Source organism: Mytilus trossulus, chromosome 1, assembly GCF_036588685.1.
Source record: "Mytilus trossulus isolate FHL-02 chromosome 1, PNRI_Mtr1.1.1.hap1, whole genome shotgun sequence".
NCBI classification, from domain to species: domain Eukaryota; kingdom Metazoa; phylum Mollusca; class Bivalvia; order Mytilida; family Mytilidae; genus Mytilus; species Mytilus trossulus.
Window position 1 is genome coordinate 78,914,061 of NC_086373.1, and position 26,925 is coordinate 78,940,985.

At 31.0% G+C, this 26,925-nt stretch overlaps 1 protein-coding gene across 2 annotated transcripts in view; it reads left to right on the plus strand.

The window, feature by feature from the left end:
- LOC134686344 (glutamine--tRNA ligase-like) overlaps positions 1-24,900 on the plus strand; it is a 33,533-nt gene extending 8,633 nt beyond the window's left edge. The window contains exons 6-23 of one of the 2 annotated variants that reach the window (XM_063546023.1): positions 74-133; positions 901-997; positions 1,758-1,829; positions 3,378-3,463; positions 3,983-4,069; positions 5,309-5,408; positions 5,724-5,911; positions 6,482-6,612; positions 8,860-8,952; positions 9,259-9,396; positions 10,478-10,565; positions 10,985-11,070; positions 11,709-11,871; positions 12,206-12,298; positions 12,895-13,022; positions 14,254-14,320; positions 24,043-24,168; positions 24,792-24,900. In XM_063546023.1, coding sequence (XP_063402093.1) covers positions 74-133; positions 901-997; positions 1,758-1,829; positions 3,378-3,463; positions 3,983-4,069; positions 5,309-5,408; positions 5,724-5,911; positions 6,482-6,612; positions 8,860-8,952; positions 9,259-9,396; positions 10,478-10,565; positions 10,985-11,070; positions 11,709-11,871; positions 12,206-12,298; positions 12,895-13,022; positions 14,254-14,320; positions 24,043-24,168; positions 24,792-24,842 — 1,854 coding nt within the window. In that variant the 3' untranslated portion in view covers positions 24,843-24,900. The remainder of the gene's footprint in view (positions 1-73; positions 134-900; positions 998-1,757; positions 1,830-3,377; positions 3,464-3,982; positions 4,070-5,308; positions 5,409-5,723; positions 5,912-6,481; positions 6,613-8,859; positions 8,953-9,258; positions 9,397-10,477; positions 10,566-10,984; positions 11,071-11,708; positions 11,872-12,205; positions 12,299-12,894; positions 13,023-14,253; positions 14,321-24,042; positions 24,169-24,791) is intronic. The other variant, XM_063546029.1, reaches the window with a different exon arrangement.
- The last annotated feature ends 2,025 nt before the right edge of the window (positions 24,901-26,925 follow it).

A 26,925-nucleotide genomic window follows, 5' to 3' on the forward strand; every position in this document is an offset into this window, starting at 1 on the left:
TTGCATCCCTGTCAAAACAAAATATCTGAAAATCAAGTATCTAACTTTAATATTTAAAAAATATTTGTTTTAGATTCTTGACCTTCTTGGTCCAAAGACTGATGCAGACCTAGCTAAACCAGTAAAACAAAAGGTAATGGAACAAATGCTTCTTAACTAATATAGATTTGATTTTTCTATCACAATTTTTGGTGCTCTGGGTACTGAGTGGACCTGAGGCCACCAAAGCAGAAAATAGACTTAGGCAACGAATTTGTGAAAAGACATTGTATAGTATTATAATAATTTGTTGCAGTGCATAATGTTTTTTATGCCCCACCTACAAAAGTAAAGGGGTATTAAGTTTTCTGGTCTGTCTGTTCGTTCGTCCCTTCATTCGTTTGTCCCGCTTCAGGTTAGAGTTTTTGGTCAAGGTAGTATTTGATGAAGTTGAAGTCTAATCAACTTCAAACTTAGTACACATGTTTCCTATGATGTGATCTTTCTAATTTTAATGCCAAATTAGAGTTATTACCCCATTTTCACGGTCCACTGAACATAGAAAATGATAGTGCGAGTGGGGCATTTGTGTACTCAGGACACATTCTTGTTTAATCCTCAATGAGTCTGTTTGTCACCACTTTGTTTCAAAATTGTCTTTACTTTTTGTTGGATCCTCTCCATATTAAGATGAAGGTTTCAAGCCTTATTTTCAATGAGATTCAACCATTCTCATGATGAGTGAATATAATTTTAAGATATAAAAACAAATGTTGAAATAGGGGATCAATATTTTTTGTTACCTGATGACCAAACAGTTTGCCTGAAATGATTTATTGATATGACAGGTGAATGTCTGTTATTGGTACAGTATATTCACTATGTAATCATGTTGTTTTCAAAGAAGTATTATTTTTGTAGCAGACTGGTGTGAAAGGATCTGAATCAAGTAAATCTTCAAAATCAACAGAATCGAGTAAATCAATGAAAGACGAAGGATCAAAGCCAACAGAGAGTTGTAAGTTTTAGAGATAGAAAAGTACTTTCTATGCCCCACCTACGATAGTAGAGGGGCATCACCTAGGATAGTAGAGGAGCATTATGTTTTCTGGTCTGTGCCTCCGTTCGTCCGTCTGTGTGTTCTTTCACTTCAGGTTAAAGATTTTGGTCATGGTAGTTTTTGAAGAAGTTGAAGTCCAATCAACTTGAAACTTAGTACACATGTTCCCCATGTTATGATCTTTCGAATTTTAATGCCAAATTATAGTTTTTACCCCAATTTCATTGTCCAATGAACATAGATCATGATAGTGCAAAGTTCAGGTTAAAGTTTTTGGTCAAGGTAGTTTTTGATGAAGTTAAAGTTACATCAAATTGAAACTTACTACTAATGTTCCCTATGACATGATCTGTCTAATTTTAATTCCAAATTAAAGTTTTGACCCCAATTTCATGGCCTACTGAACATATAAAATGATAGTGAGAGTGGGGCATCCGTGTACTGTGGACACATTCTTGTTAGTGATTAATTTTTTATAATTATCCATGATTTCATTATTTAGTTATAAAAAAAAATGTGGGTTTGTTTAACTACTTTGATCATCTGAAAATCCTAGGAAAAATTAAATATTGTAGTGAGATTTTACATTAGTTAAACAACTTTATTTAATTGAACTAAATATAACATGCAGATTTTCATTAAAATTACAATAAATTTGCATGAAAAATGATGTTTGACATTTTCTGTATATATTAAACATCATATATATATTTTACAGTTGTAGGAGAGGATGGTGAAGTCAAAAGCTTTATGGATATAATGGGAGCAGCTCTAAAGTTCCATAAAACAGGTACTTATTTTTGAACGAATGGCATTGCATCATATAACTCTTTGAATTTAATGCCGAATGTGAATTATCAAATTGATCAGTTTCAAAAACATTTGGTAAATGTTTAAGAACTTTTACAGCTTTTCTCTTTTCTTTAAAAGCGTGCAAAGCAAACCCTTGATCAATTTGCTTGCTATGTTTGTTTGGATGTTTGCATGCTTGCCTGACTTAAATGAAATCATATTAATGCTCTATATCAGCAATGTCATTGACAAGTTTAACAATGGATACTTTTCAACTAAAACATGTAAAAAGGGAATGTAAATTATATTGAACAGTCCGGAAAATTCCTTTTTGAGAAAATTTCAAAGAAAAATTTTAGAAAATTGATTCTCTGGCTGTCATATTTATAGTTGATTGACCTACATTTTTGAGAATCACAAAAATGTCATTGAAATAAAAAGAAGACAAATTTCTAACGAAATTGATTTTTAATTTTTTGTTTGATTATCATATATAGTATATCATTCAATGTTTAGCGTACTTGAAAGATAAGACACTATCTAAAAACTACCATAATTCAATTATACTGACCTCCTAATCCGATCGAAACCATGCTCTTTCACTTTCTATTAATTCAAAACTAAAAGCTAAACAAAAGACGGTCAAAGTTCCGTTTTTCTTTTCATTGTAAAGTAAAGTACATGTTGTAGACAGCTATTACTCTGTTAATTGTAACTAACACGCAATACTACATGTATGTAAAATCATAAAAAGTTTACCAATAAAATCCCCTGGTTTTATTGGTAATTAACCATACAGGGCAGAACCTTAATGCCATTGTTGTAACATTAAGGAGATTTGTTAACAACTATTATAGTAAAATAAAGTATCTGAAGTTGTAAAAAAAAACAACAAAAAAACAAAAAAAAAACAGGTACTTATTTCTGAACGAATGGCATTGCATCATATAACTCTTTGAATTTAATGCCGAATGTGAATTATCAAATTGATCAGTTTCAAAAACATTTGGTAAATGTTTAAGAACTTTTACAGCTTTTCTCTTTTCTTTAAAAGCGTGCAAAGCAAACCCTTGATCAATTTGCTTGCTATGTTTGTTTGGATGTTTGCATGCTTGCCTGACTTAAATGAAATCATATTAATGCTCTATATCAGCAATGTCATTGACAAGTTTAACAATGGATACTTTTCAACTAAAACATGTAAAAAGGGAATGTAAATTATATTGAACAGTGCAATGTAATTGCTATCAAGCCTACATTTCTTGTATTTTTATGAAACATATGTTAGAGGTTTTTCTTAGAAGTTTCAATAATCACCTACACTTTTGGTAGTAATGCCCAATATAGAAATTATATGAAAGTTGCATTAAGTACTCGCACCTTCATTGTCTGACAGATTGAATTTAATTTAAAAGAACAAAATAAAATTATTTTAGTTATTGCCCTTGGATAGATAGAATATGTGTTGCAACAGGGTTCCACTGAAATGCTTCTCTTATTTATGGGAATTAAATTCCTTGCATTTATGGTTCTTTTTTTATTTTAGGTGAGAACTATAAAACTGAAGGATATGTGATAACACCTAAGACCATGGAATTATTGAAAGAACATATGAAAGTTACTGGAGGCAAGGTACATTAGATTAAATCTAGTTTCATTATATCTCAGCTTAGGATGTAATAGAACAGTAAGCTGTCTCACACTATTTAGCTGACACGTTATCAGTGTTAACTTTGTTCAAAGAGAATGTCTTTTTTATCTGACTAAAATGTCATAGTTGGGAGGGATAGAAATGAACTAGACAGAACATCCTAGACCTGTTTTCCTCAGATTTGCAAACATTTCTTAACGCCAAAATTCTAAAAGAAACTAAACCAGTCAATTGTTTTTATCATTATTATCTAATCTATCACTATATTTAATATAAGATTAAGACTTGTTAAATATGTCTATTATAAAAAAATGATTAATAAAGGTCAATGTTGATGTCTCAAGAACAAAGATGTAGTGACTTACTTCACTACTTTTCACAAAACCCTGTCTGTTATTATTTCTGAGTGTGTTATGCCTTTGTAATAGGTGGAGCCATCTTTTTTGTTTATTTGAAAAACTTATTCATTCATTTGATTGATTTTGTTATTGCTATTACAGGTACATTCTAGATTTCCACCAGAACCAAATGGTATTCTACATATTGGTCATGCAAAGGCTATCAACTTTAACTTTGGTTATGCTAGAGTAAGTAGTATTGGATTGTGAAATGTCCAGTTTATTTCATGCAATAAATTTCTGCTATATTATGGCGAAACAGAATTTCAACTGACAATCATTTAATTGAATACCTAGAAAATGAAAAGATTAATTTTTTGTAAAGATCTTTAATGGAAAGAAGAAAAATTTAAAAGAATCAAGTAAAATAAAAAAAATTATATCCTGCTAATCGTCAAATTGATTCAGAGAGATTCATGTGCACAGTCAGGACGTACAAATACACATAATGATAGAAGTTTGAATTATCTTACTTTGATAAGAATGTTTTTATATTTTTTGTCCCGATTTTCCTTATTGATAGAAGAAAAGTTGAGGATTTATCAAGGGTACTTTTGTAGTGTAAAAACCACACCAGTTTTCTTTCAGCATTATTCATCTTTTGCACAGTGATTGCACACATATATAAAATCTGGATCTAGTTTCTACTTCAGACAGTTTGTTTTGTTGTAGTTCACATCAAACTATTTTTTATGCCCCATTTATGGGCATTATGTTTTCTATAGTCTGTGGTTCTGTTGGTTCGTCCGTCTAACTGTCCTGCTTCAAATTAAAGTTTTTGGTCAATGCAGTTTTTGATGAAAATGAAGTCTTATCAACTTAAAACTTATTACACATGTTCCTTATGATATGATCTTTCTAATTTTAATGCTAAATTAGAGTTTTTACCTCTATTTCACGGTTCACTGAACATATGAAATGATAGTGTGGATGTCCATGTATTATGGACACATTTTTAGCTCACCTGGCCTAAAAGGCCATGTGAGCTTTTCTCATCACTTGGCGTCCGTCGTCGTCGTCGTCTGTCGTCGTTAACAATTTTTCAAACATCCAATTGTTAATGACAATTTTTCACAATTTGTTCATCATATTTGATAACTTTAAAAAATCTTCTCTTTTGAAACTGCTGTATCAATTTCAGCCAAACTTAGGCTAAATGAGTTTCAGAGTTTCAGAGTATCTAGTATAAATTTTATATTTCATTTCCTTGTATGTCAAGAAACATAGCTCCTATGGCTAAAATAGAACATAGGAGAAAATGAATTTTTTTTGCTTTTGAAGAAAATAGGACAATTCAAAGAACATTTAAATAAATTGAAAAGCCAAAATAATCATTGATGAGAGATAAAACCAAAAAAAATCAGGTGAGCGATTCAGGCTCTTGAGAGCCTCTTGTTTTTTTATTTGTGTATTTTTATTCTTCACTAGGCTCATGATGGTAACTGTTACCTAAGATATGATGATACCAACCCAGAGAAAGAAGAGGAGAAATTTTTTAAAGCTATTCTTGAGATGGTTCAGTGGTTAGGTGAGATCACATTTATTTTGTTGACAACAGTCTGGGATTTATGATCAGTGGCATAATTGTGATAGTATGATAAAATTTCGGTGATCAACAGTAAATATAAATATATTTATTTCCATTGAATTCATTTGATTAATAAATATCTAAAAGGTGGTAATACTTAAGCCTTTCAAAAAACCTTTTGCAATCATGTATTAATATCAATTATTGTCTGCTGTCCTTATTTTTTTGTTTATCTGATTGTTTTGCTTAATGTTTGATTTGAAGCAATTTGAAAAGTTTTGAAAAATAGATTTGATGTATAGTAATATTTTACAGGATACAAACCATTTAAAGTCACCCATGCCTCAGATAACTTTGACAGATTATATGAACTGGCTGTAGAACTGATCAAGAGAGGACATGCATACATTTGTCATATGAAATCTGAAGATATAAAAGGTTTCAGTCCACCAGATTCTCCATGGAGAGACAGACCCATAGAAGAATCACTACAGTTATTTGAGGTACGAATCTCTAATTGTTGTCTTTTTCTTAAATTTTCATTGTTATTTTTTTGTGATAATTTTTCATATCATGAGTGATATTGTTTTTTTCTCACTTTTGTGTAGAAAGAAAATGTATGATGTCATGAGGCTAAGTTGCCTAAGAAAACGGGGATAGGCAGGTTATCAATGGTTTTTCAAACTGGAAGATGTTTCTAACTACACCTCATCTCAGAGCTGTCAACCTTGGATGAGATTCTGAATAAGTAAAGGAATCCAATAAAATGAGTTGTTGTGTATACATCATGGCAGCAACCAAATTACCTAATAATCAATAGACATCTAGATATCAACTTTGGTCTTCAACAACAGTCAGGTGTATTCACAATTTGTGGAATCTCCAAATTAGGCAGAAAATTAAGGGGAGAGTCTATCAAATATTTGACAAAACTACAAATTTCCTTATTAACCACCCTCCCCAAAAAGATAACAACACAATAAAAAATATGTAAATAACATGTACAGTAAAATATTTGTGATAAGCCATGCACATTGAAATGGAACATTATGTAAAACATGAATTTTCCACAGGATATGAAGAATGGAAAGATAACTGAAGGTGATGCTACATTACGAATGAAGGTGACACTGGAGGAAGGAAAGAAAGATCCAGTGGCATATAGGATAAAATTTACTCCTCATCACAGAACTGGGGATAAGTGGTAAAAAAGCTATACAAAATCTACTGTGGAGTCATTTATTCTTATATGTATTTGTGGGCATTTGATTTCTTTATCCTGTCAAAGTCAGCATACAAGCCTATTGAAAATTTGTAATTGATCAATCATAAAAGAAAATTGTTGTTCAAGTATAACAATGTTGTCTATGAAAATTCTTATTCCACAAATAATAATAAATCCATAGTATGTTTATGGTAAAATGGTTATTGGAATGTTGATAAATTTGCCAGGAGAACACAATGACTTGACATTTGGTTTTTATATCAAAGTTGACAATAGACTTATGATATATCTTGTTAGTCATGGAATTGTTTTGTAAAAAAAACTGCTCGTCTTGGGTAGAGATTATATTCTTACATCCTGTAAGGTCATGAATTAAATGCAATACAAAAAAAAATTGACAACATGTATCCTTTACCAAATTTATAAAAAAAAAAAAATCCTAAATGGTCTTGGACTGAATTGAATGAAAATATGTCTTGGTGAAAGGTACTGAATGAACCAAATCAAATATCAAATTATCTTTCTGAAAGGTACATAATCTTTTGTAATACAACACCTTCCAGATGGAATATGGGCACATGTATTTAAAAACTTGAAAAGAAGAGAACAGATAAATAATTTATAAATACTGTGTGTCAGGTACTAATTTAAAACTTCCTATATCATACATACCTGATATGTAAAGCTAGAAAGAAAAGACAAGTGTATCACTATTAGATCTAGATGAAACAAGATTTACATGTCAGGTACAGATTGATAAGAAAATTTCTTTAAGGCCACACCAATTTAATTTCTTGTTCTACGGATTTTTGGACTCCAAAATTTGGGGCGAGCGAGCGATTTGAAAATTTAAATAAAAAAATATTTATTTTGCAAATTCTTGAGGCGAAGCTTGAAAAGTAAAGGCGAGCGATTATAACTTTTTTTGGTAAACATAAAATAGTAGGTTTCAACAATATTAAAACTTGATTTATCACTTGTACTTTGTTATTTCTTTAATTGCTGAAGTATTTTTTCCCTGTTCACCAAGAAATATTTAAATCTGGTCTATATATGTGCGACTGACAATGAGACAATTCTCCATCTAACATGTCTAAGTCATGTTCAGTTTGGGGGCAATCCCTTAATGTTATAAATATCTATTTTTTCATGTTTTATGAGTAATCAATATAAGTTATAATATATTTTTTTGTGCAAAAGGGCTCATATTTTCTCAAAGAACTATACATCTATCTCGTATCAAATGGTCCAAACATGTCCAAGAATTTATTAATATTCCTGGACTTTAACCATGTTAACACATTTACTTTAACAGTTTGATATTATTCAAAATAAGTGGACCCCTCTTTTAGAAAAAAGTTGTTTAAAATATGATGTAACTCTCCTCTTTTTGAGTACAAAACTCAAACTATACAAATCCTTGGTATTTCTATTTTCTTTTCTACATCAGTTAAATGACCCCTTGTCTGAGGGAAGATTGTTCTTAAACTGATGATAACAAGCACAGGTAAAAGTACGACCTTTTACATGGGGCTTTGATACAGACCAAACAACAAGCTATACAGGGCCCCAAAATTATTAGCGTACACAATTCAAACAGGAAAACCAACGACCTAATTTATATATCAAAACAGGAAAATACCAATGAACAACATCAATAAACAATAACTGCCGAACAACAGGCCCCTGAATCAATCAGGACAGGTGCATAAACATGCAGCGGTTATGGATAGTTTTGTTTCGCCAGCATACAATATAATTGCCATTGAAGGCAAATCTTTCAGAAGTTCTGTACTTTATAGTTTATTCTAACAACGAACATATTTTGATAGGGAATATAAGTAAGGGGGAAAGAAACCAATGTTTTGTTCTTTACTGGTATATATTTCCGCTTTTATAAATTTATATCGGAGAACTCCTTCTTTGGATAAATAGGTTTCATGCTGAAACAAATATTCTCACAGATATTTAAAAAGTGTGGTGTGCTTTTAAAAAATCGTTATATACAGGTTAGACTGTGATTTTAAAAACAAATGTTGACATGTTTTTATAATATTTTCGAACAAAAAAACGGTGCGGGAAATGGACATGATTAAATTTCCGGATGCGGGAAGCGGGAATATAAAAAAATTTAAAAAAATCTGTTTTGAGAAAAATAGGTGCGGGCGGGTCCGTCGAACAAGGAATCAAATTGGTGTGGCCTAAGTTTATTTTTCTTTATTTCAGGTGTATATACCCAACCTATGATTATACTCATTGTTTATGTGATTCTATAGAAAACATCACCCATTCTTTATGTACTAAAGAGTTTCAATCAAGGTAATTATTATCATGAATAATTCTATAGAAAACATCCATTTGTGTACAAAGAGTGGCAATTTATGCCAAGATTCATTTACCACTATATTTGTTTTTCTTTATTTCTAAGTGCTTTTGTCATAAGTCATTCTCAATATTTGTTTTGAAAATAAAAAAATGTGATCTTCAACATGTTTAAAGATTCAGTTAACTAGATTATTTTACTTGAGCTGTCAATTTTCAGTTTAATGATATTAAAGAGTTCCAACCAAAATACTGTAAGAAAAATTTTCATAGAATAGAAATATATTTCTGAGTTTATTTTAGACGGTCATCCTACTATTGGTTATGTAATGTACTGGACCTGTATTGTCCTGTCCAGTGGGAATATGGACGACTGAATCTCAACTACGCAGTTGTCTCAAAACGAAAAATAGGCAAATTAATAACTGAAGGACATGTAAGGTAAATATCAGATTAGTATCATAAAGTTCATGGTTATTTATGTTTTGTCTGCCATGAAAGTTGCAGAAAGTGAGACATATGTGTTGCTTTTACAGCAGCCATCATGAAGGCAGCAACTCAAAAATTTGTTGGTTTTCGGCTCAAGTCAGTTTGATAGGAACTTTAAGTGAAAAATCAAAGATATTTTCTATAAAGCATAATGACTGTTTATACAACTATTAAAGTTATGTGCAATAGTTATTTTTTAATTCGAATGCATGAAAGGAAAATCCTGAATTTGGGACACATCACAAGTATTCTTTGTAGTTTATGCAGCATAACAATTAAAGTGATGATAGATGTTTTACCATAAGTTGGAAGTTTTTCTCATTGTGTATACAGTTTTTATCATCATTTAGCTTTGTCCTATATTTTATACAAGTCTGTCAATACAAGAGTTAGCACATTCTGCATGCATACATTCATTATTTACTTACTCAACCAAATAATCTGAGTTCAATCATAGTTTGTTGTCAGGATAGTGTTACCTTATCAGAGGTTTTCTGTTTAATTTTTTGTCAACTAATGTATTCAGGCCATGATGATATTGACACCTTTATTTGACCTTTTTCCTTTCCTCATATTTGCATATAAGTTTATGCAATAGTGTTACTCTTATGCGTTGTCTGTGAAAATTTGATGATAAATCTCTTGTCAAGGATTCTTTTCAAAAATCATGATTCAATAATTTTCTGGTAGGGAACATTTGGATTTTGCTGCATAAGGCTTTGCTTCTGTTTTTGTATAAAAGTGAAACCTAACATCCATGTATTCCAACATCAATCCGAATTCCGATAGCAAACAATCTTATTCAGAAGACTCCGTATACATACTATAAGTATTTAATTGTAATTGTATTACAAAATATTGATCACATGATGCTAGTATTACTAGACTTGCAATTGCTTTACAATCAATTCAAAATTAATTATTCCCAATGTATGGTCAGAATTGAAGTTAATTTCACAAATGTCCATATTTTTCCAATGACAATAGCTTCTGTAAATACTTTTTCTCATGATCAAATTGTTTATGATTACAGAGATTGGGATGATCCAAGATTGTTTACATTAACAGCTTTACGTAGACGTGGTTTCCCACCAGAGGCTATCAATTTATTCTGTGCAAAAGTAAGTGCATATATATTTACATTTTAAAGAAGAAAAAAATCACATCATTGGGAGGGAAATGCAAACATGGTTAAACTGATTCAATTTCTCTGTGAATAGATTTACTAGTATATCCTTTGTGTTAATTGAAGAAGATGTTGGTGTATAGGTCAGTGTGATAGCAACTCAACAATGCAACAAGTCAAAAGAATAGACTGGAAATGGTCAAAATAGTGAATGCATGTTAATTGGGATTGAATTTTTCCTCTTAATATAATTAATTCAACATTGCTTTCATCATTCCATTGAGTGTTTAAAAAAAGTGTAAATTTCTGTAAGAACTATCAACTGTGAAATGACTATTAGTCCTCAAGATTGTTTCTATAGTAATGTCATTTTCAGATTTTTGAGTTTTAAATAGAAAGTATTGTATTTTATAGGTAGGAGTCACAATGGCTCAGACTGTTTTAGATCCCTCCATGTTGGAGGCTTGTGTAAGAGATGTACTTAATGTTACTGCTCCAAGGTAGGTAAAAGTTAATACGGTACAGACAAGAGTTAAAAAAAATCAAGGCCCAATTCCTTATTCCTGCAAAAAAAAGGACCCTTCCACCTCTCATAGAGCTAAAATAACGAATGTGTCCAGTGACTATTTTAACTGGAAAAAAGACATGAGGGGCTGTGTTCAGTTGCAATATTTTGTTGTTAATTGTATGTGTTATGTATTATATTCGATTATTGTACATCCTCAATGGTTGCAGGGATATAAAAATACCAGGCATTTGTTCATCTGTCTGTCTATCTGTCCGTTGAGTTATGCCCCTTGGAAACATCAATTACATGGAAATTTGTATTGTAAGCTCTCTCACATGTACTAGTTTTGCCAGATTTTTAGCAAATTTATATCAAAGGTTAATATCAGCAATGTCCTGAACAATTTCAAATATAATCAATCAAATATTTTTGAGTTATGTCCCTTGGAAATATTAAATATATCAGAAATTGCTCTTGTTTGAGTTTTCAACTCCTTAGGTTAGTTAGAAAGTTAAATTACATTTTTGTTTTGTTTTGACCTTGAACAAATGAAATATTTACAAAGCCAAGGGATATTGGAACTCTGTTCTTTTATTTATGTAGTTTTTATAACAAACCTTTATATTTCAGAGCAATGGCTGTATTAGAACCTTTAAAAGTTACAATCAATAATTTCCCATCTGATCATTCTGGGAGTCTGGTTATCCCTAATTTCCCTGCAGACGAATCTAAAGGATCTCATACTATTCCATTTACCTCGACTGTTTTTATAGAAAGGAGTGACTTCAAAGAGGTAATTAATAATATGAAAGGTTTTTGTATTTATCCACTTTAGCTTTAATTTTGGCTCTTGAGAAGGTTGATGAAAACTTGGCATTTGAAAGTTATTTTGCATGTTGTAAACAATTTGTACAATTTTAAAGGAATTTTGATATTGAGAATTTTTATTTAAGTATTTCCTTACAGATGAAAGGGAAAAAAAAGATTTTGATTTTTAAAGATCAAACAAATTTTCTTTGTCTTTTGTTTTTTTCATTGCATCATTAAGCTTTCAGTATTTTTATGTAATGACCAGATTCATTTTGTTTTTATCATTTGAAATTAATTATAACATTTTTTTTATTCAGAAAGCAGAAAAGAATTATAAAAGATGGTCTGCAGATCAACCTGTGGGACTTAGACATGCTGGTTATGTCCTGAGTATAGACAAAGTAAATAAGGTAAAGTAAACAAAGTATATTCATTGGTATTGTCAGGAAAAACTTCCATCATTCTTTCAGTCAACATTGATTAATTCAAAACATAAAATAAGGAAATGTGGTATGATTGCCAATTAGACAACTATCCACCAAAGTTCAAAATAAGTGGATGTAAGAATTATTAGGCAACCTTAATGCCTTCAACTATGAGAAAACCTCATACCATATGGTTAAGTTCATGTATCTTTTGTTGAAGAGCTTATATGTACACAATATGCCGTATAACTCATGTATCAAGAGTCAGACAGAAGGACCTGAGATAGGGTTAGTGCTTTTGTAAAGATCACCAAAGCCTGTAATTTAATACATCATGTAAATGATAATGTGTTTACGTATGTGGATTGCAAAATTTACTGTATTACTTTATGATGATGCTCTAATTACGTGACCAGTATGTATTGTTGTAATTAAAGCACTGATACCATTTAAGTACACATGGTAATGAAATCTGACAAAGGTACTGACTTAAAATATACAATAATACTAAAAATGTATGGTTAAAAATAGTTTGAATTTGTACTCAGTACACATATATTAGCTCATACTATATTTTACAGGACAGTGAAGGTAACATTACAGACTTGGTAGCTACCTGTACTAAAACAACAGAAACAGATAAACCTAAAGGATTTATACACTGGGTATCTGATCCCATTGTTTGTGAAGTCCGTCAGTATGAACGATTGTAAGTAAAACATGAATACAACATTCTACATTGTTTGTTAGCTTTGTAATACTATATTATAAGGTCCTGGTTCTGTTGTATGCCTTGAATAGTTTCCTTTTTATTGTCTCGCTTGACAGAGTCAAAAAGCAAGACATAGGTATGCTGTTTCCAGCGGTGGTGACGGCGGCATCAACAATGTATTAGTTTGTGATTAGGTCTAGTTTATGGTGAACCAATAGTAGTAAGTCAAAGATATTTGGTATGCAGTTTTATAAGTATTGGTATATCTCATTACAATGGAGATTATTTGGCCCTGCCCCCGCAGTTATGGTCTATTAACTTTGAAACTTTTGCTTAGTTTTCATGTAGTAGTTTGTGATTAGGTCAGTTTATGGGGAACCACTATTCATAGGTTACTGATAATTGTTATGCAGTTATATAAGCATTTGCACACCTTATTTCCATGGAGATTATTTGGCACTGCCCCCTCAGTCATCGTCTATTGACTTTGAAACTTTTGCTTAGTTTTCATGTAGTAGTTTGTGATAAGGTCAGTTTATGGGGAACCAGTACGGGCAGGTCAATGATACTTGGTAATGGTATGCAGTTGTATTAACATTGACACATCTCATTACCATGGAAATTTGTCACCCTCCCCTTTAGTTATGGTTTATTGACTTTGAAATTTTGCTTAGTTTACATGTATTAGTTTGTGTTTAGGTTTGTTTTTAAAGAGAACTACTTATGATATGGTATTTGGTATGCAGTTGTATTAGCAGTGGCACATCTAATTTCCATGGAGATTGTTTGGCCATGTGCCTTCAGTCATAGTTCATTAACTTTGAATATGTTTAAGTGTTGCTATATTTTATTTCAACATATGTACATGTATTATCAAAATTACAAAAAAGCAAGACATATCTCTGTGATAACAGTTTATAAATCTTCTTGCTGACTATGTTAAGATAAGGAGACCACTTGCTAATGAGTTCACATAATTTGGATATAAATGATGTCAGTATATACATATATGTTGTTACATGTATTTCAAATATCTAGAATTTACTTAAAGTAATTGCCTAATTTGAAGGGTAATGACATATCATGGATTTTTTTCATTTTTTTTTCAATTGGATACATAGTAACATAGGGACTCCAATTGAAATAAGTAAATCATTCGTTTTCAAATATTGAATGTTTTAATTATTTTTTTTATTGATATTCTAAGCAGTTTTATATAAAATTTCAGATTTTTCCACAAAAGTCCAGAGGATCCAAGTGAAGTTCCTGGAGGATTTTTAACAGATATCAATCCGGTAATTTTTCATACATTATTTGTAATGTATCTTATGTGGTTAATAGGACTACAGTCTGATATTTTGTTGTTACTTTATATTAATCTATTATGACCATGCCTCAGCAGATGGGGCATTAAGGTTTTTCCCCCCTGTCTGTACTTCTGGAAATTGTTTTCTGTTCTCTAACTTTAGTTTGCCTCAACCAAATGTTATGAAACTTGTATACAACGCTTAAAACCACAAAAGTTAGATCAAGTTTGGAGTTTGGTTGCTTTCTTTTACTGTTTTGGAGTTATGCCCCTTTATATCATTGCAAGCAAGGGCATCGGCTGTATCCTTTGGACCAGTCTTCATTGATATTTTTATGTTTAATTTTGTATGCCCTACCTACCATAGTGGATGTACATTATGTTTAAAATTCTGTGCATCTATCGGTCTGTCCATCCCATATCAGATTGAAATTTAAGTTTAAAGTAAGGTTAAAGTTTAAGATGAAGGAAGGCTGTGATCACATCAACATTAATTTAGTACACATGTTCATTGTAAGGTGAACTGTGTAATAATTTGCAAGATAAGGATATTTACAAGTAAATAGGACACATTATGGCATTCAATAAATGACCAAAACTTGTACAGAATAGTTAACTGTAAAAAGGATCACCACAATTGATTGGATATTGTTCATGATGAGACATTGCCAGCCAATTGTCACTTTGCTTTGATCTCATTTGCATGCCTTAGTGGTCAGGTTAAATTCAGGATAATATCTGTTTCATAGAATCAAAATGTAATCCTTCAACAAAAATTGGTGAGTGGTTTCATTGGGAGTTGAAAATATCAGTATGACAGATCATCATATATGGCTTTAAATGCATTTCAAGTGGTCATTTATAGGTTTTAGATTGAGTGTGCAGTTGATACATAATATGCTGAAAATACATTGTAGATGAATTTGTAATTGCATATATTATGATCATGTGTGCTTATCAGATTTCATTTGACTTGTAAGTTGTTGTTATAGAAATACAGCCCCCCCCCCCTGTATTTCTAACCAGTCCAGTCGTATAAGCACTCTCACCTGTACAATTCTTGCCAGATTTTTTATAAAATTTGTAAATATTTTTACTGGAAAAGTTCAAAAATCAGTATAGATCAGTTTTTTTTCTCTCATTTTTTTATGCTCTCTGGAACTATTTAAATTATATTGAAAATTGCATTGTTAGCTCTCAAAAAATTCTTGCAAGATTTTTTTTAAAACTATATCATAGGTAACAATTAGGTTTATATTAGCAATGTCTCAGACTAGTTTGAAAATCGGTGACGATTAATAATTTCTGAAAGAATTATGCCTCTTAGATAATAGCCTTATGAGCACTCTAATGTGCACAACTCTTGCCATTTTTTTATGAAATTTATATTATCAGTTCAAGTTTATATATCAGGGCTGATCAATTATTATTATGTGCCCATCAAATTTTGATGGGATGTATTAAACTATACAAATGTCTGTCTGTCCAGCATGTAAAGATGTAGGATAATCGGATTGTCAGTTGGTCAACATTCATAGAAACAGAAGTAAAAAATAATATTTTACTAAAACAAAACTAAACATAACTATAACATGCAAATGAATACAAATAACAAAATAAACAACTGAAATGTTAGTTTGTATAAATTGAAACTAATCAGAAAAATGTCTCATCACATCTGTACACTCTGTTTGCGGTCAAGATCGAGGACGTTGATACAAATAATACTGATTGTATTATTCTAAACTTTCACCCTACCAAACTTTCCACTATCTGATATTGACCTGTATATACTTGTAACATCAGTAAGATGTATGGCTCACTATATATTCACTTATTAAATATTTCACTAGTTGCATAACTTTTATATTGATATGCCACTTCCGGTAAATCAAACACAGACTTCTTGTAAAACTAACACCAACTTCCAGTGAAACTGACCACAGCTTCTACAAATGCAAATACTTAATTTCTGGCACATAACATAATATATATTTTAGTCGTTGTATGATACATTAAAATAAACCTCAGAACTGGTATTTGGGAAGATCTGTGTCAATAAATTGGACGTACGTTGTCCTACCATTTAAATGGTGGCGTTCCAAAACTGAGCATTAAAACTGCATTGACCACCCCCTGAAACAAATAATTGAACCCCAAATAAATTTATAATCAAATGAAAACTAGATTTCAAACCATAAATCCACCGCCACTTGAATGAATAGTCTCTGGGTCTGTTTGATATGTTAAAATGACAACTAAATGATAACACCGTAAAAAATATAAATAAATGTTCTAACTTGAGCAAATTCATTATATTGTCCTGTGCAAATCCATGTCCTCAATTGACTTTTCTCAGGTATCATCAAATATAAGAACTGCAGCAGACAAGACGTAGTGTGCTGCCTAACCACTTTACCTGCATGGAAAACCATGTACTACCTGTCACATGATTTTAACCTGGCACAGAAATGAATGATTGGGGTGCCAATTAGGGTGCAATTTATACATAACTTTATAAGCCATGAAAATAAGATAGTGAGCTGTCGTTTATGAATTACAATTTATGAACATAAGCAAATAATTAATAGAATAATATTCAAAATAGTGTGGCTGTGGCCATTGATTGACAACCTAAATTATTCCATTGACTGGGACAGATTAGATGATTGTTTGTCTGTAACGACCACTGCTTGATACTTACTTATTATAGAATTTAAACTGTGGGGTCACCAAAGGTTCTTAACGCCTTTAATAATAAATAATCCGAAAAATTTATCAGGAATAACCTTTATGTTTTGATTTACATTATTGATATAAATCAAAACATTGTATTATTCCTGATTATTACATTGGTAGCAATAAATTACATTGATTTCCCAGTTAAATAAAACCAATAATTTCACATGTGAAATAAACGTGGTTATTTCACTCTCTGACGTGATACAACAATAGGGGTTGTCAAGACGTCGATAACGTCGGATCAAAACAAATTGTGAATGCGTAGGAAAAACATAACAGTTCCTTACAATTTCTACATTAATTTCATAAAAATAAGCCTTTAGTCAATGTAATAAAAAGTATAACTAATCGCCGTATTTGAATATCAAAAATAAGACAACTTGTGACCGAACGCCGCTGTGGATTAAACTCGTTTAATCCATGCGTCGTTCAGTTACGCGTTGTCTTATTTTTTTATATTCAAATACGGCGATTAGTTATACTATAATTAATTTTTCGAATTACTTTATTTAGGTGTTGAGAACCTTTGATGACCCACAGTTTAAGTGTCTTTAACAATTACATAATGAGCAGTGGTTGTTACAGACAAACGTTCACATAATCTGTCCCAGTCAATGGGATAATTTAGGTCATCAATCAATAGCCACAGCCACACTGTTTTGAATATGATTCTAATAGATAAAAATTACACAATGAAGTTCGTCACACAACATAAACATGTGGCACCGTAACGACGTAAACATGTGGCACCTTAACATGAGAACAACTTATCCAAATTTCATGAAACTTAACATAGTTGTTTCTTATGATGGTTAAACTATATGTATTCTTTTTGGTGAAAATAAGATTAAAACTTTTTGAGTTACAGGACTTTGTAACTAAAACAGGGGGGGGGGGGGGGGGGTTCACATGTCACGCTGTGAATTTGACAATTTTCAAAAATAAGTGCTGATCAAATATTTTCAAGAGTAATGCACTTGGAAGTATAAATTTTGATGGAAAGCACATTATGTTTGCTCTAAAGCCTTCATTTCTCTGAGATATTACTGAAAAGTTTTAAACATCAACAAAAGAGTTTTATATGTTAATGCCCTTGTACCTTGGATAGATCAAATATGTGCAAAGATGGGGACATTGGAATTCTGTTTTTTTACTTTGATTTTTTATCTGCAGTTTTGATTCAGCTATCAAAAAATATTTATAATATTACATATATTATCTAACAATCAGAAGAGGGCAGGACTTTAGTATTATACAATAAGCTCTCCCCCAAAATGGGCAGTCCCTGATGACATATATTTATTTTCCGAATTTACCCCTAAACAGTGACAATCAATGAACATAGCATTTTTGGGGTCAAACACTAAAATTGAACTTTTATATCATATTTTTTTACATTTAAGACAGGAGAATTCTTTTATTGTAATTATATAACTCAAACTTTGTGAAGTTAACTTCCACTTTGATATTTAGTTGAATGATATATGTTAAAGTTGATGAAATTCAATCTTTGGAAAGTTTTTAATTTGTATCAATATAGGCAAGATTTTCCTCCCTGAAAATCAGCATAAAGAATTCAATAAAATTTATGCTAGCAGCCTAGCATATCATAAGAAAAAAAAGAACTAAAATAGAAGTTGGAAATTAAAACTCAAACCTAAAACTTAAAACTCTAGATGAAGTATGCTGTCACACAACTATTTTAAGTTATTTTATGCATATTTCAATATTTTACACTCTTAAAAGTTTACAACTTGGGTGGTAACATCTAAAAGATTTGATCTGCGACCAATATGCAGTATATCTGAAAAGATTTGATCTGTAAAAATATGCTACCTTTGCATAATATGAAATTGATATTTATTTGTAAAGGAGGTTTTAATTATTTTAAGAAGTTTTTTCACATTATGTTTAAATTGAATAATCCTTGCATTGTAGTATTAAAATGAAAAACATGTGATTTATTGATAGGTGTTCAGTTCAAAGCAATGATCAGAAAGATTTCATTTGATTAAATATGATGCATTTGTTTTGAATATGAAGATAGCTTATCCTTTTACTAAGTTCTATATCTTATTACAAATCTAAGGGAAAATAATTATTTTCTATATTATCTGTTATAAAACTTTGACAAAAACTATGAATTTTGGTTAAATTGACAACTAGTGAGATAATAGAAGAAGAAATATAGCTATGTTCCATCTTTATTCATTAGAGAAAAATAAAGTTTTCGTAGTGGAGAGATTAAAAAAAGGGAAATTTATGCTAACTGTTAAATAGATTGAAGATTTGATAAGAAATGTCTTGAGGTAATCAGTAAAACAAAAAATGAGGTTATTCTGGAGGAACATATTTTTATTTCTACTAAATAAAGATGAGGGGGTCTAAAGAAGTACCTACCATTAGTATCTAAGACCATATATTAATAGGCCTAAAATTGAGAATGGAAAGGGGGAACCTGTCAAAAGCACAGGTGCTTGAGGACAGGATCCTGTATGAGCCCCATATAGTCCCTCCCCCCTTTTTTTATCATTCATAAATCTCAGATTTTTCGATATATATCACTTATTTGTACCATATATATTCTTATATACCATATTTATACTCTAAATATGCATGTTTACTATCAACGTGAATCTCGACTATTGAGTGACCATATATATTCTTATATACCATATTTATACTCTAAATATGCATGTTTACTATCAACGTGAATCTCGACTATAGAGCATCGCTCTATAGTCGAGATTCACAGTGATATATATCGAAAAATCTGAGATTTATGAATAAAAAAAAGGGGGGAGGGACTATATGGGGCTCATACAGGATCCTGTCCTCAAGCACCTGTGGTCAAAAGAAACAACAATCCGACCTCAGAGCCAAAAAAATAATCTGACCAAAGGGTCTTCAACATATCTAAATATTAAATTACTGAGGGTGGTAAAGTGTTATTTTCATGCAACATGTTTTGCCATTTTGATTTTACGTGCAGTCATGAAAAAGGTTCGTAATTCACAGTTTCGTGCAATTATTAAAAGATCAACATGTTGAAAAATTTTTAATTGTTCCTTCATTGTCAATTTGCATTTTATTTTTTGCATTCTTCTGTGCAGATACCCTCCCTTTACGCCCCATATTACTCTGTATTGATTGTGTTAAAATGTTTTGGTCCAAATTAAAGATAAATCAACTTTATATACAGTTCATCCTTGTATTACTGATATAGTATTTAATATGAAGATTTATCTCCCAAGGCAAGATGTAGGATTATGTTATGTTGCATACATGTCCATACTAGAGAGAAGATCAGCACCCACCCAGAGTAGAATTTTAACTCCTCTTTATGCTCGACTTATGGTTGGATAAATTTCTTATATTTCAAATCTTAGAAAATATGAAGCATCATTTAAACATGCATCTTTGTAGTCAGCCTTCTTCATCTATCCCATTCTTTTTTCCACACTCGAACTTGAAAATTTCTTACAGTTATTCTTAAATTCTGTCTCTTTATGCTTTATTGAATTGGCATAAATTTTACATGAAAGTACTTATTTCTTTTTCTGTGATATAAGATAATCTTAAATTATATACATGTGTATTTATGAGAGAAGGTTAGCATCAAATCAACCACCTCATCATACTTTCCTGACATAGCTCAAGTTTGTTCTACATTTAGTTTTTGCACAATGTTTCATACACTGATTATAAATATAAATATATGGTACAGGTGCAGATACATGGTTTGGAGAAGCAGTTTTTACAATTTTTATTTATTCATTTGGATATAAATGATTTTAATTTTATATTATATCTGAAAAGTCGAAAAGATGTATTGCAATTCTGTCATGCATTCAATAAGGTTTGATCCCTAAAGCTAATAAATATGTATTTTTTTCTTCTTCACAAAATAACATCTGGTGCTTATCTCATGGATGATATTCAAAAGATTTATTTTGATTTTTCAAAACAAGCACTAAAAAAAGGCTCTTTCATACCTTCCCCTCTTGTTAGAATGCAGAGTAGAACCTAATTTGTTAGATTTTTTTTGGTAATATAGCTCTTCAATTGTTATGGTTCTTATAATTTTTGAATTCAAATATTTGGCTTTGTGGGTTCCTGATAGAAGTAAATCCATAAAAGCGCAAGGGATGCAGGAAATTAATATAACATGCTGTTTTTAATTTTTTATACGACCGCAAATTTTGAAAAAAATTTCGTCGTATATTGCTATCACGTTGGCGTCGTCGTCGTCGTCGTCGTCGTCGTCGTCCGAATACTTTTAGTTTTCGCACTCTAACTTTAGTAAAAGTGAATAGAAATCTATGAAATTTTAACACAAGGTTTATGACCATAAAAGGAAGGCTGGTATTGATTTTGGGAGTTTTGGTCCCAATATTTTAGGAATTAGGGGCCAAAAAGGGCCCAAATAAGCATTTTCTTGGTTTTCGCACTATAACTTTAGTAAAAGTGAATATAAATCTATAAAATTTTATCACAAGGTTTATGACCACAAAAGGAAGGTTGGTATTGATTTTGGGAGTTTTGGTCCCAACATTTTAGGAATTAGGGGCCAAAAAGGGCCCAAATAAGCATTTTCTTGGTTTTCGCACTATAACTTTAGTTTAAGTTAATAGAAATCTATGAAATTTTGACACAAGGTTTATGACCACAAAAGAAAGGTTGGGATTGATTTTGGGAGTTTTGGTTTCAACAGTGTAGGAATTAGGGACCAAAAAAGGGCCCAAATAAGCATTATTCTTGGTTTTCGCACAATAACTTTAGTTTAAGTAAATAGAAAATAATGAAATTTAAACACAATGTTTATGACCACAAAAGGAAGGTTGGTATTGATTTTGGGAGTTTATGTCCCAACAGTTTAGGAATTAGGGGCCAAAAAGGGACCCAAATAAGCATTTTTCTTGGTATTCGCACCATAACGTAAGTATAAGTTAATAGAAATCTATGAAATTTAAACACAAGGTTTATGACCATAAAAGGAAGGTTGGTAATGATTTTGGGAGTTTTGGTCCCAACAGTTTAGGAATAAGGGGCCCAAAGGGTCCAAAATTTAACTTTGTTTGATTTCATCAAAATTGAATAATTGGGGTTCTTTGATATGCCGAATCTAATTGTGTATGTAGATTTTCAACTTTTGGTCCCGTTTTCAAATTGGTCTACATTAAGGTCCAAAGGGTCCAAAATTAAACTTCGTTTGATTTTGACAAAAAATTAATCGGTTGGGTTCTTTGATATGCTGAATCTAAAAATGTACTTAGATTCTTGATTATTGGCCCAGTTTTCAAGTTGGTCCAAATCGGGGTCCAAAATTAAACTTTGTTTTATTTCATCAAAAATTGAATAAATGGGGTTCTTTGATATGCCAAATCTAACTGTGTATGTAGATTCCTCATTTTTGGTCTTGTTTTCAAATTGGTCTACATTAAAGTCCAAAGGGTCCAAAATTAAACTTAGTTTGATTTTAACAAAAATTGAAATCTTGGGGTTCTTTGATATGCTGAATCCAAACATGTACTTAGATTTTTTATTATGGGCCCAGTTTTCAAGTTGGTCCAAATCAGGATCTAAAATTATTATATTAAGTTTTGTGCAATAGCAAGTCTTTTCAATTGCACAGTATTGTGCAATGGCAAGAAATATCTTATTGCAAAATATTGTGAAATAGCAATTTTGTTTTTAATTAGAGTTATCTTTCTTTGTCCAGAATAGTAAGCAAGAAATATCTAATTGTAAGAATTTTTTTTATTTGGAGTTATCTTTCTTTGTCCAGAATCAACTTAAATCTTTGTTATATATACAATATACAATGTATATTCACTTTTTACTACCAACTGATAAATTAAAATAATCTTTACCATTCAGTGATAACAAGCAGTTTTTTTACATCTTAATATTTTATGATGTATTAAAATGAGTAGTAATTGTTGCAAACTCCATTAGAAATTTTAATTGAGATTAGTTTTGGAATAAGGGAAAGAGGGATGTGATTAAAAAAATTGGGTTCAATTTTCTCATTTGAAATTTCATAAATAAAAAGAAAATTTCTTCAAACATTTTTTTGAGAGGAATAATATTCAACAGCATAGTGAATTGCTCTAAGAGAAAACAAAAATTTTAATTTCATTAGAACACATTCATTCTGTGTCAGAAACCTATGCTGTGTCAACTATTTAATCACAATCCAAATTTAGAGCTGAATCCAGCTTGAATGTTGTGTCCGTACTTGCCCCAACCGTTCAGGGTTCAACCTCTGCGGTCGTATAAAGCTACGCCCTGCGGAGCATCTGGTTATGAAATCAGATATATCGATATTGAGACACTTTTATTCTTAAGAACAGGACTTTTTTTAGTTTCAAGATGCAGATCAAAGGTTGATGTTATAGAAATAGTCATTGACCTTTTTGGTACTTTGAGGGGATATGTGCAAGTTTCCGATTAAAACTTCTCACTATCTCTATACACCGTACACTATAATCCTGACCAAATACAACATAAGTTTGTGGCCAGTGAATCAATGAAATGAGGGATACTCTTGAATTTATAGGGACTCAATTTGTTAGACTCATATTTTAAAACAAATGTATTTCACCAAAAAGTACTTTATGCAGGGATATGGGAAAAAAAAGTAATAAAATAATATTTTCATGATATTTTTGAGCATCAAACTTAGGTGCATTAATATTTTGTCTCAGAGTGAGCAGAACATTATCTACCAGTGAAGTTGCATGTCTTGATGAATGAGTGCTTTTGTATACTTTCGAAAATTGATAAAATTTCAAAAACTTCTGTTTGAAATTTTTTTCTTGAACAGCCTTATTCCCCATTTCCATTCGCAATTTTATTTCTTGGTTAATCTTGAATTTCATGCCTAAGTCATAGACTACAACTTTTAAGTAATCCATGTGTTACTAAATCACATGATAATTCTGGACACATGATTCTTTATTTCAGAATTCAATGTCAGTGATAACCAATGCTTATGTTGATGTGTCGGTGAAGAATGCCAAACATTTTGACAAGTTCCAATTTGAACGTGTTGGATTCTTTAGTGTGGACACAGACACGCACCATTCTAAGGTAAGTAGTTAAAGGATTTGTTTTCAAGTGTAACAAAACTACCAAACACCAAGGTAAATTCAAAAAAGGAAGTCCATAAAATTGAACATTAAGACTTTATCAATCAACAGATTGAATTGGAATCAAGTGTTATATTCTTAATTATGTGGTACAGGCAATTTTGGAAGAAAAATGGTGGGTTAAACCTGGTTTTGTTGCTAGCTAAACCACCCACTCATAACAGAATCCGTTCTCAAATCATTCAGCAGGTTGATTTTATTTTGAACTGCTTTAGGGAGTACCATGTACTTTTAAGTAAGTAACAGTTAAAAAAAAAAAGTGTACAAATGAATTGTGTAATAAGAAAAAATACAAAAATCCATATCAATACATTAATGCAAAACTATAACTTTAAAGAATGAAGACACAATGACATGTGATATGAAAGCAGTAGACATCACAGTAACTAAAATCTGATGTAATAATCATCTAGAATCACAGTTGAACTAAATTCTATTAAGCTACTATTAGTTAAGATTCTATGTATTTTCTTAGAACATATAAACAATTAAATCATTTACATACTAAGTTATGTATTGCCAAGGATCTACTATCAACTTTAATCCATTCTGTTTATTTTTCAGATAATATTTAACAGGACAGTTACTCTAAAAGAAGATCCTGGAAAGAAATAGAAAGTGCAATTAGAAACATTTTACAATAATGTCATCATATCTATTTATTAAAGTGCTATTATTTAAGTACAATGTTTTATTACTCACATACTCTGCACCTCTATAAATGTGCACATGGTCATTTGGATGATTGAATTATCAACTCTTATAAATTCAATAACCCTTACAATTTGAATTATTTTTTAGCAAACAAGTCTAAAATTGTACACTATTTAAGAATTGAATGCTTCTTTTTGTAAATTTATTGGGTGGTAAAAGCGTTGACCGAAGTACATTTTGTATGAAGCGCGGAAGCGCTTCATTCTAAAAATGTACGCACGGTCAACGCTTTTACAACCCTATAAAGTTTCAAAAAGAAGTATTCAATACTTATAATTACATTTTTTTAGCTAAAATCATGAAAACACGATTTTTATCCAGTTTTATTTAATTCACCTGTGCACTTTTTTGTCGGACCTCGTGTCATCATGCATGATAAATGTTATTGTCTGATGCAATTGTTTACGGAATAACATGTTAGCCAATCAGAATAACGTATTATAATGAAACTTACATCTAATGTAATTATTTGATATAAATAAGAAGATTGGGTATGATTACCATTCATACAACTCTCCTTCCAAGTCTCAATGTTCAAAAAGTTAGCAATTATTGGTCAAAGTACAGCCTTCAACATAGAGCCTTGGCTCACACCAAGCAGCAAAATATTAAGGGCCCCATAATGTCTAGTGGTAAATAATTCAAACAGGAAAACCAACGACCTTATCTATATGAAAAACAAGAAACACTATGAACCAAACCAAGAAATGACAAACAGTGAACAACCATCTATGAACATTGATACTTGATCAAATTGACCAATATGATGCTTATGTTGATATACTAAACTAATACAAATGTATTAAAATGCATAAGAGTTTTGCAAGAATTTAAGATATCTCAAGGCAAATCAAGAAGTCTGACCCCACTCATAATTATGTTAATATGTAAAACAAATTTCCTGGTTCTAAGATACAGATGTGTAAACAAAAAATCTACCACTGACCATAGTTAATTGTCTGGTTTTAAATATTCATTGTATAAATATTCTCCATCTGTAAGCATGTATGCTTGCAGCTGTTAAAGTATAAATAAAACTGATTTTAGGATGGATTTGAACAAATTCCACTTTCCTTACTCTTCATTGTGATCATAGATTGCTGAACTATATGACTGGTGTAAAGAAATTCTCTCACAGAATTATGAGCAACCAGGTATTCCTGTAAATGAAACCCCTTAAACTCAGAAAACTTTAATATTCTGTGTCCATTCTGCAAAACTAAATCGTCAGACCTTTGACATAAAAAAAAATCAGTATTTGATGTCAGCAGCAATGTCCCTTACCTTTTTATGACCTTTCTATGGGGTAGGGTGCATTAAGTTTTACATTTGTCTGTACATCCAAAATTAGTTTATTTTCTCTAACATTACCAAATAGTAAGAAACTTATACATGATGATTACCGCCAAACACAGATCAAGTTTGTATTTGTGTGGCATTACTTTCGCTGTTCTTGAATTATGTCCCCTTGTAATTTGAAATTGCAGAATTTTTGGTATAGTTACTAGCAGGGGCATCTGTGTCCATACATTTTCCCCGTGTATATGATACTTGTGTGTCAGAGGAAAATTATAGAAGGTTGTGATGGCTGTCAAAGTTCCTGTAAAAGATATAGAACTGCATTCTGGGTATTGTAAATTCAGAAATTAGTGCGATTTTTTTATTATTGTGAAAATTGCGACAAGGTTAAAATCGCAATTATTTAAACTCACATTTTGAAAAGAAGTATATGACTTTAATAGGATTTTTCTCAATATCGCAAAAATTAAAGTCGCATATTAGTCTAAAATGACAAAATCGCAATAATAAATGCGTGAAATAATTTCTGAATTTAAAGTACATGTATATATATACTGGATAGCACTTGAGAAAATCGCCTCATGTAATCGTAATTGGAACCGTAAGTAATTGATTTATACTCCTGACTTTGTAGAATCAGAGACACATAACACATACAGGATATCATAATTATGACTTTTTCAGT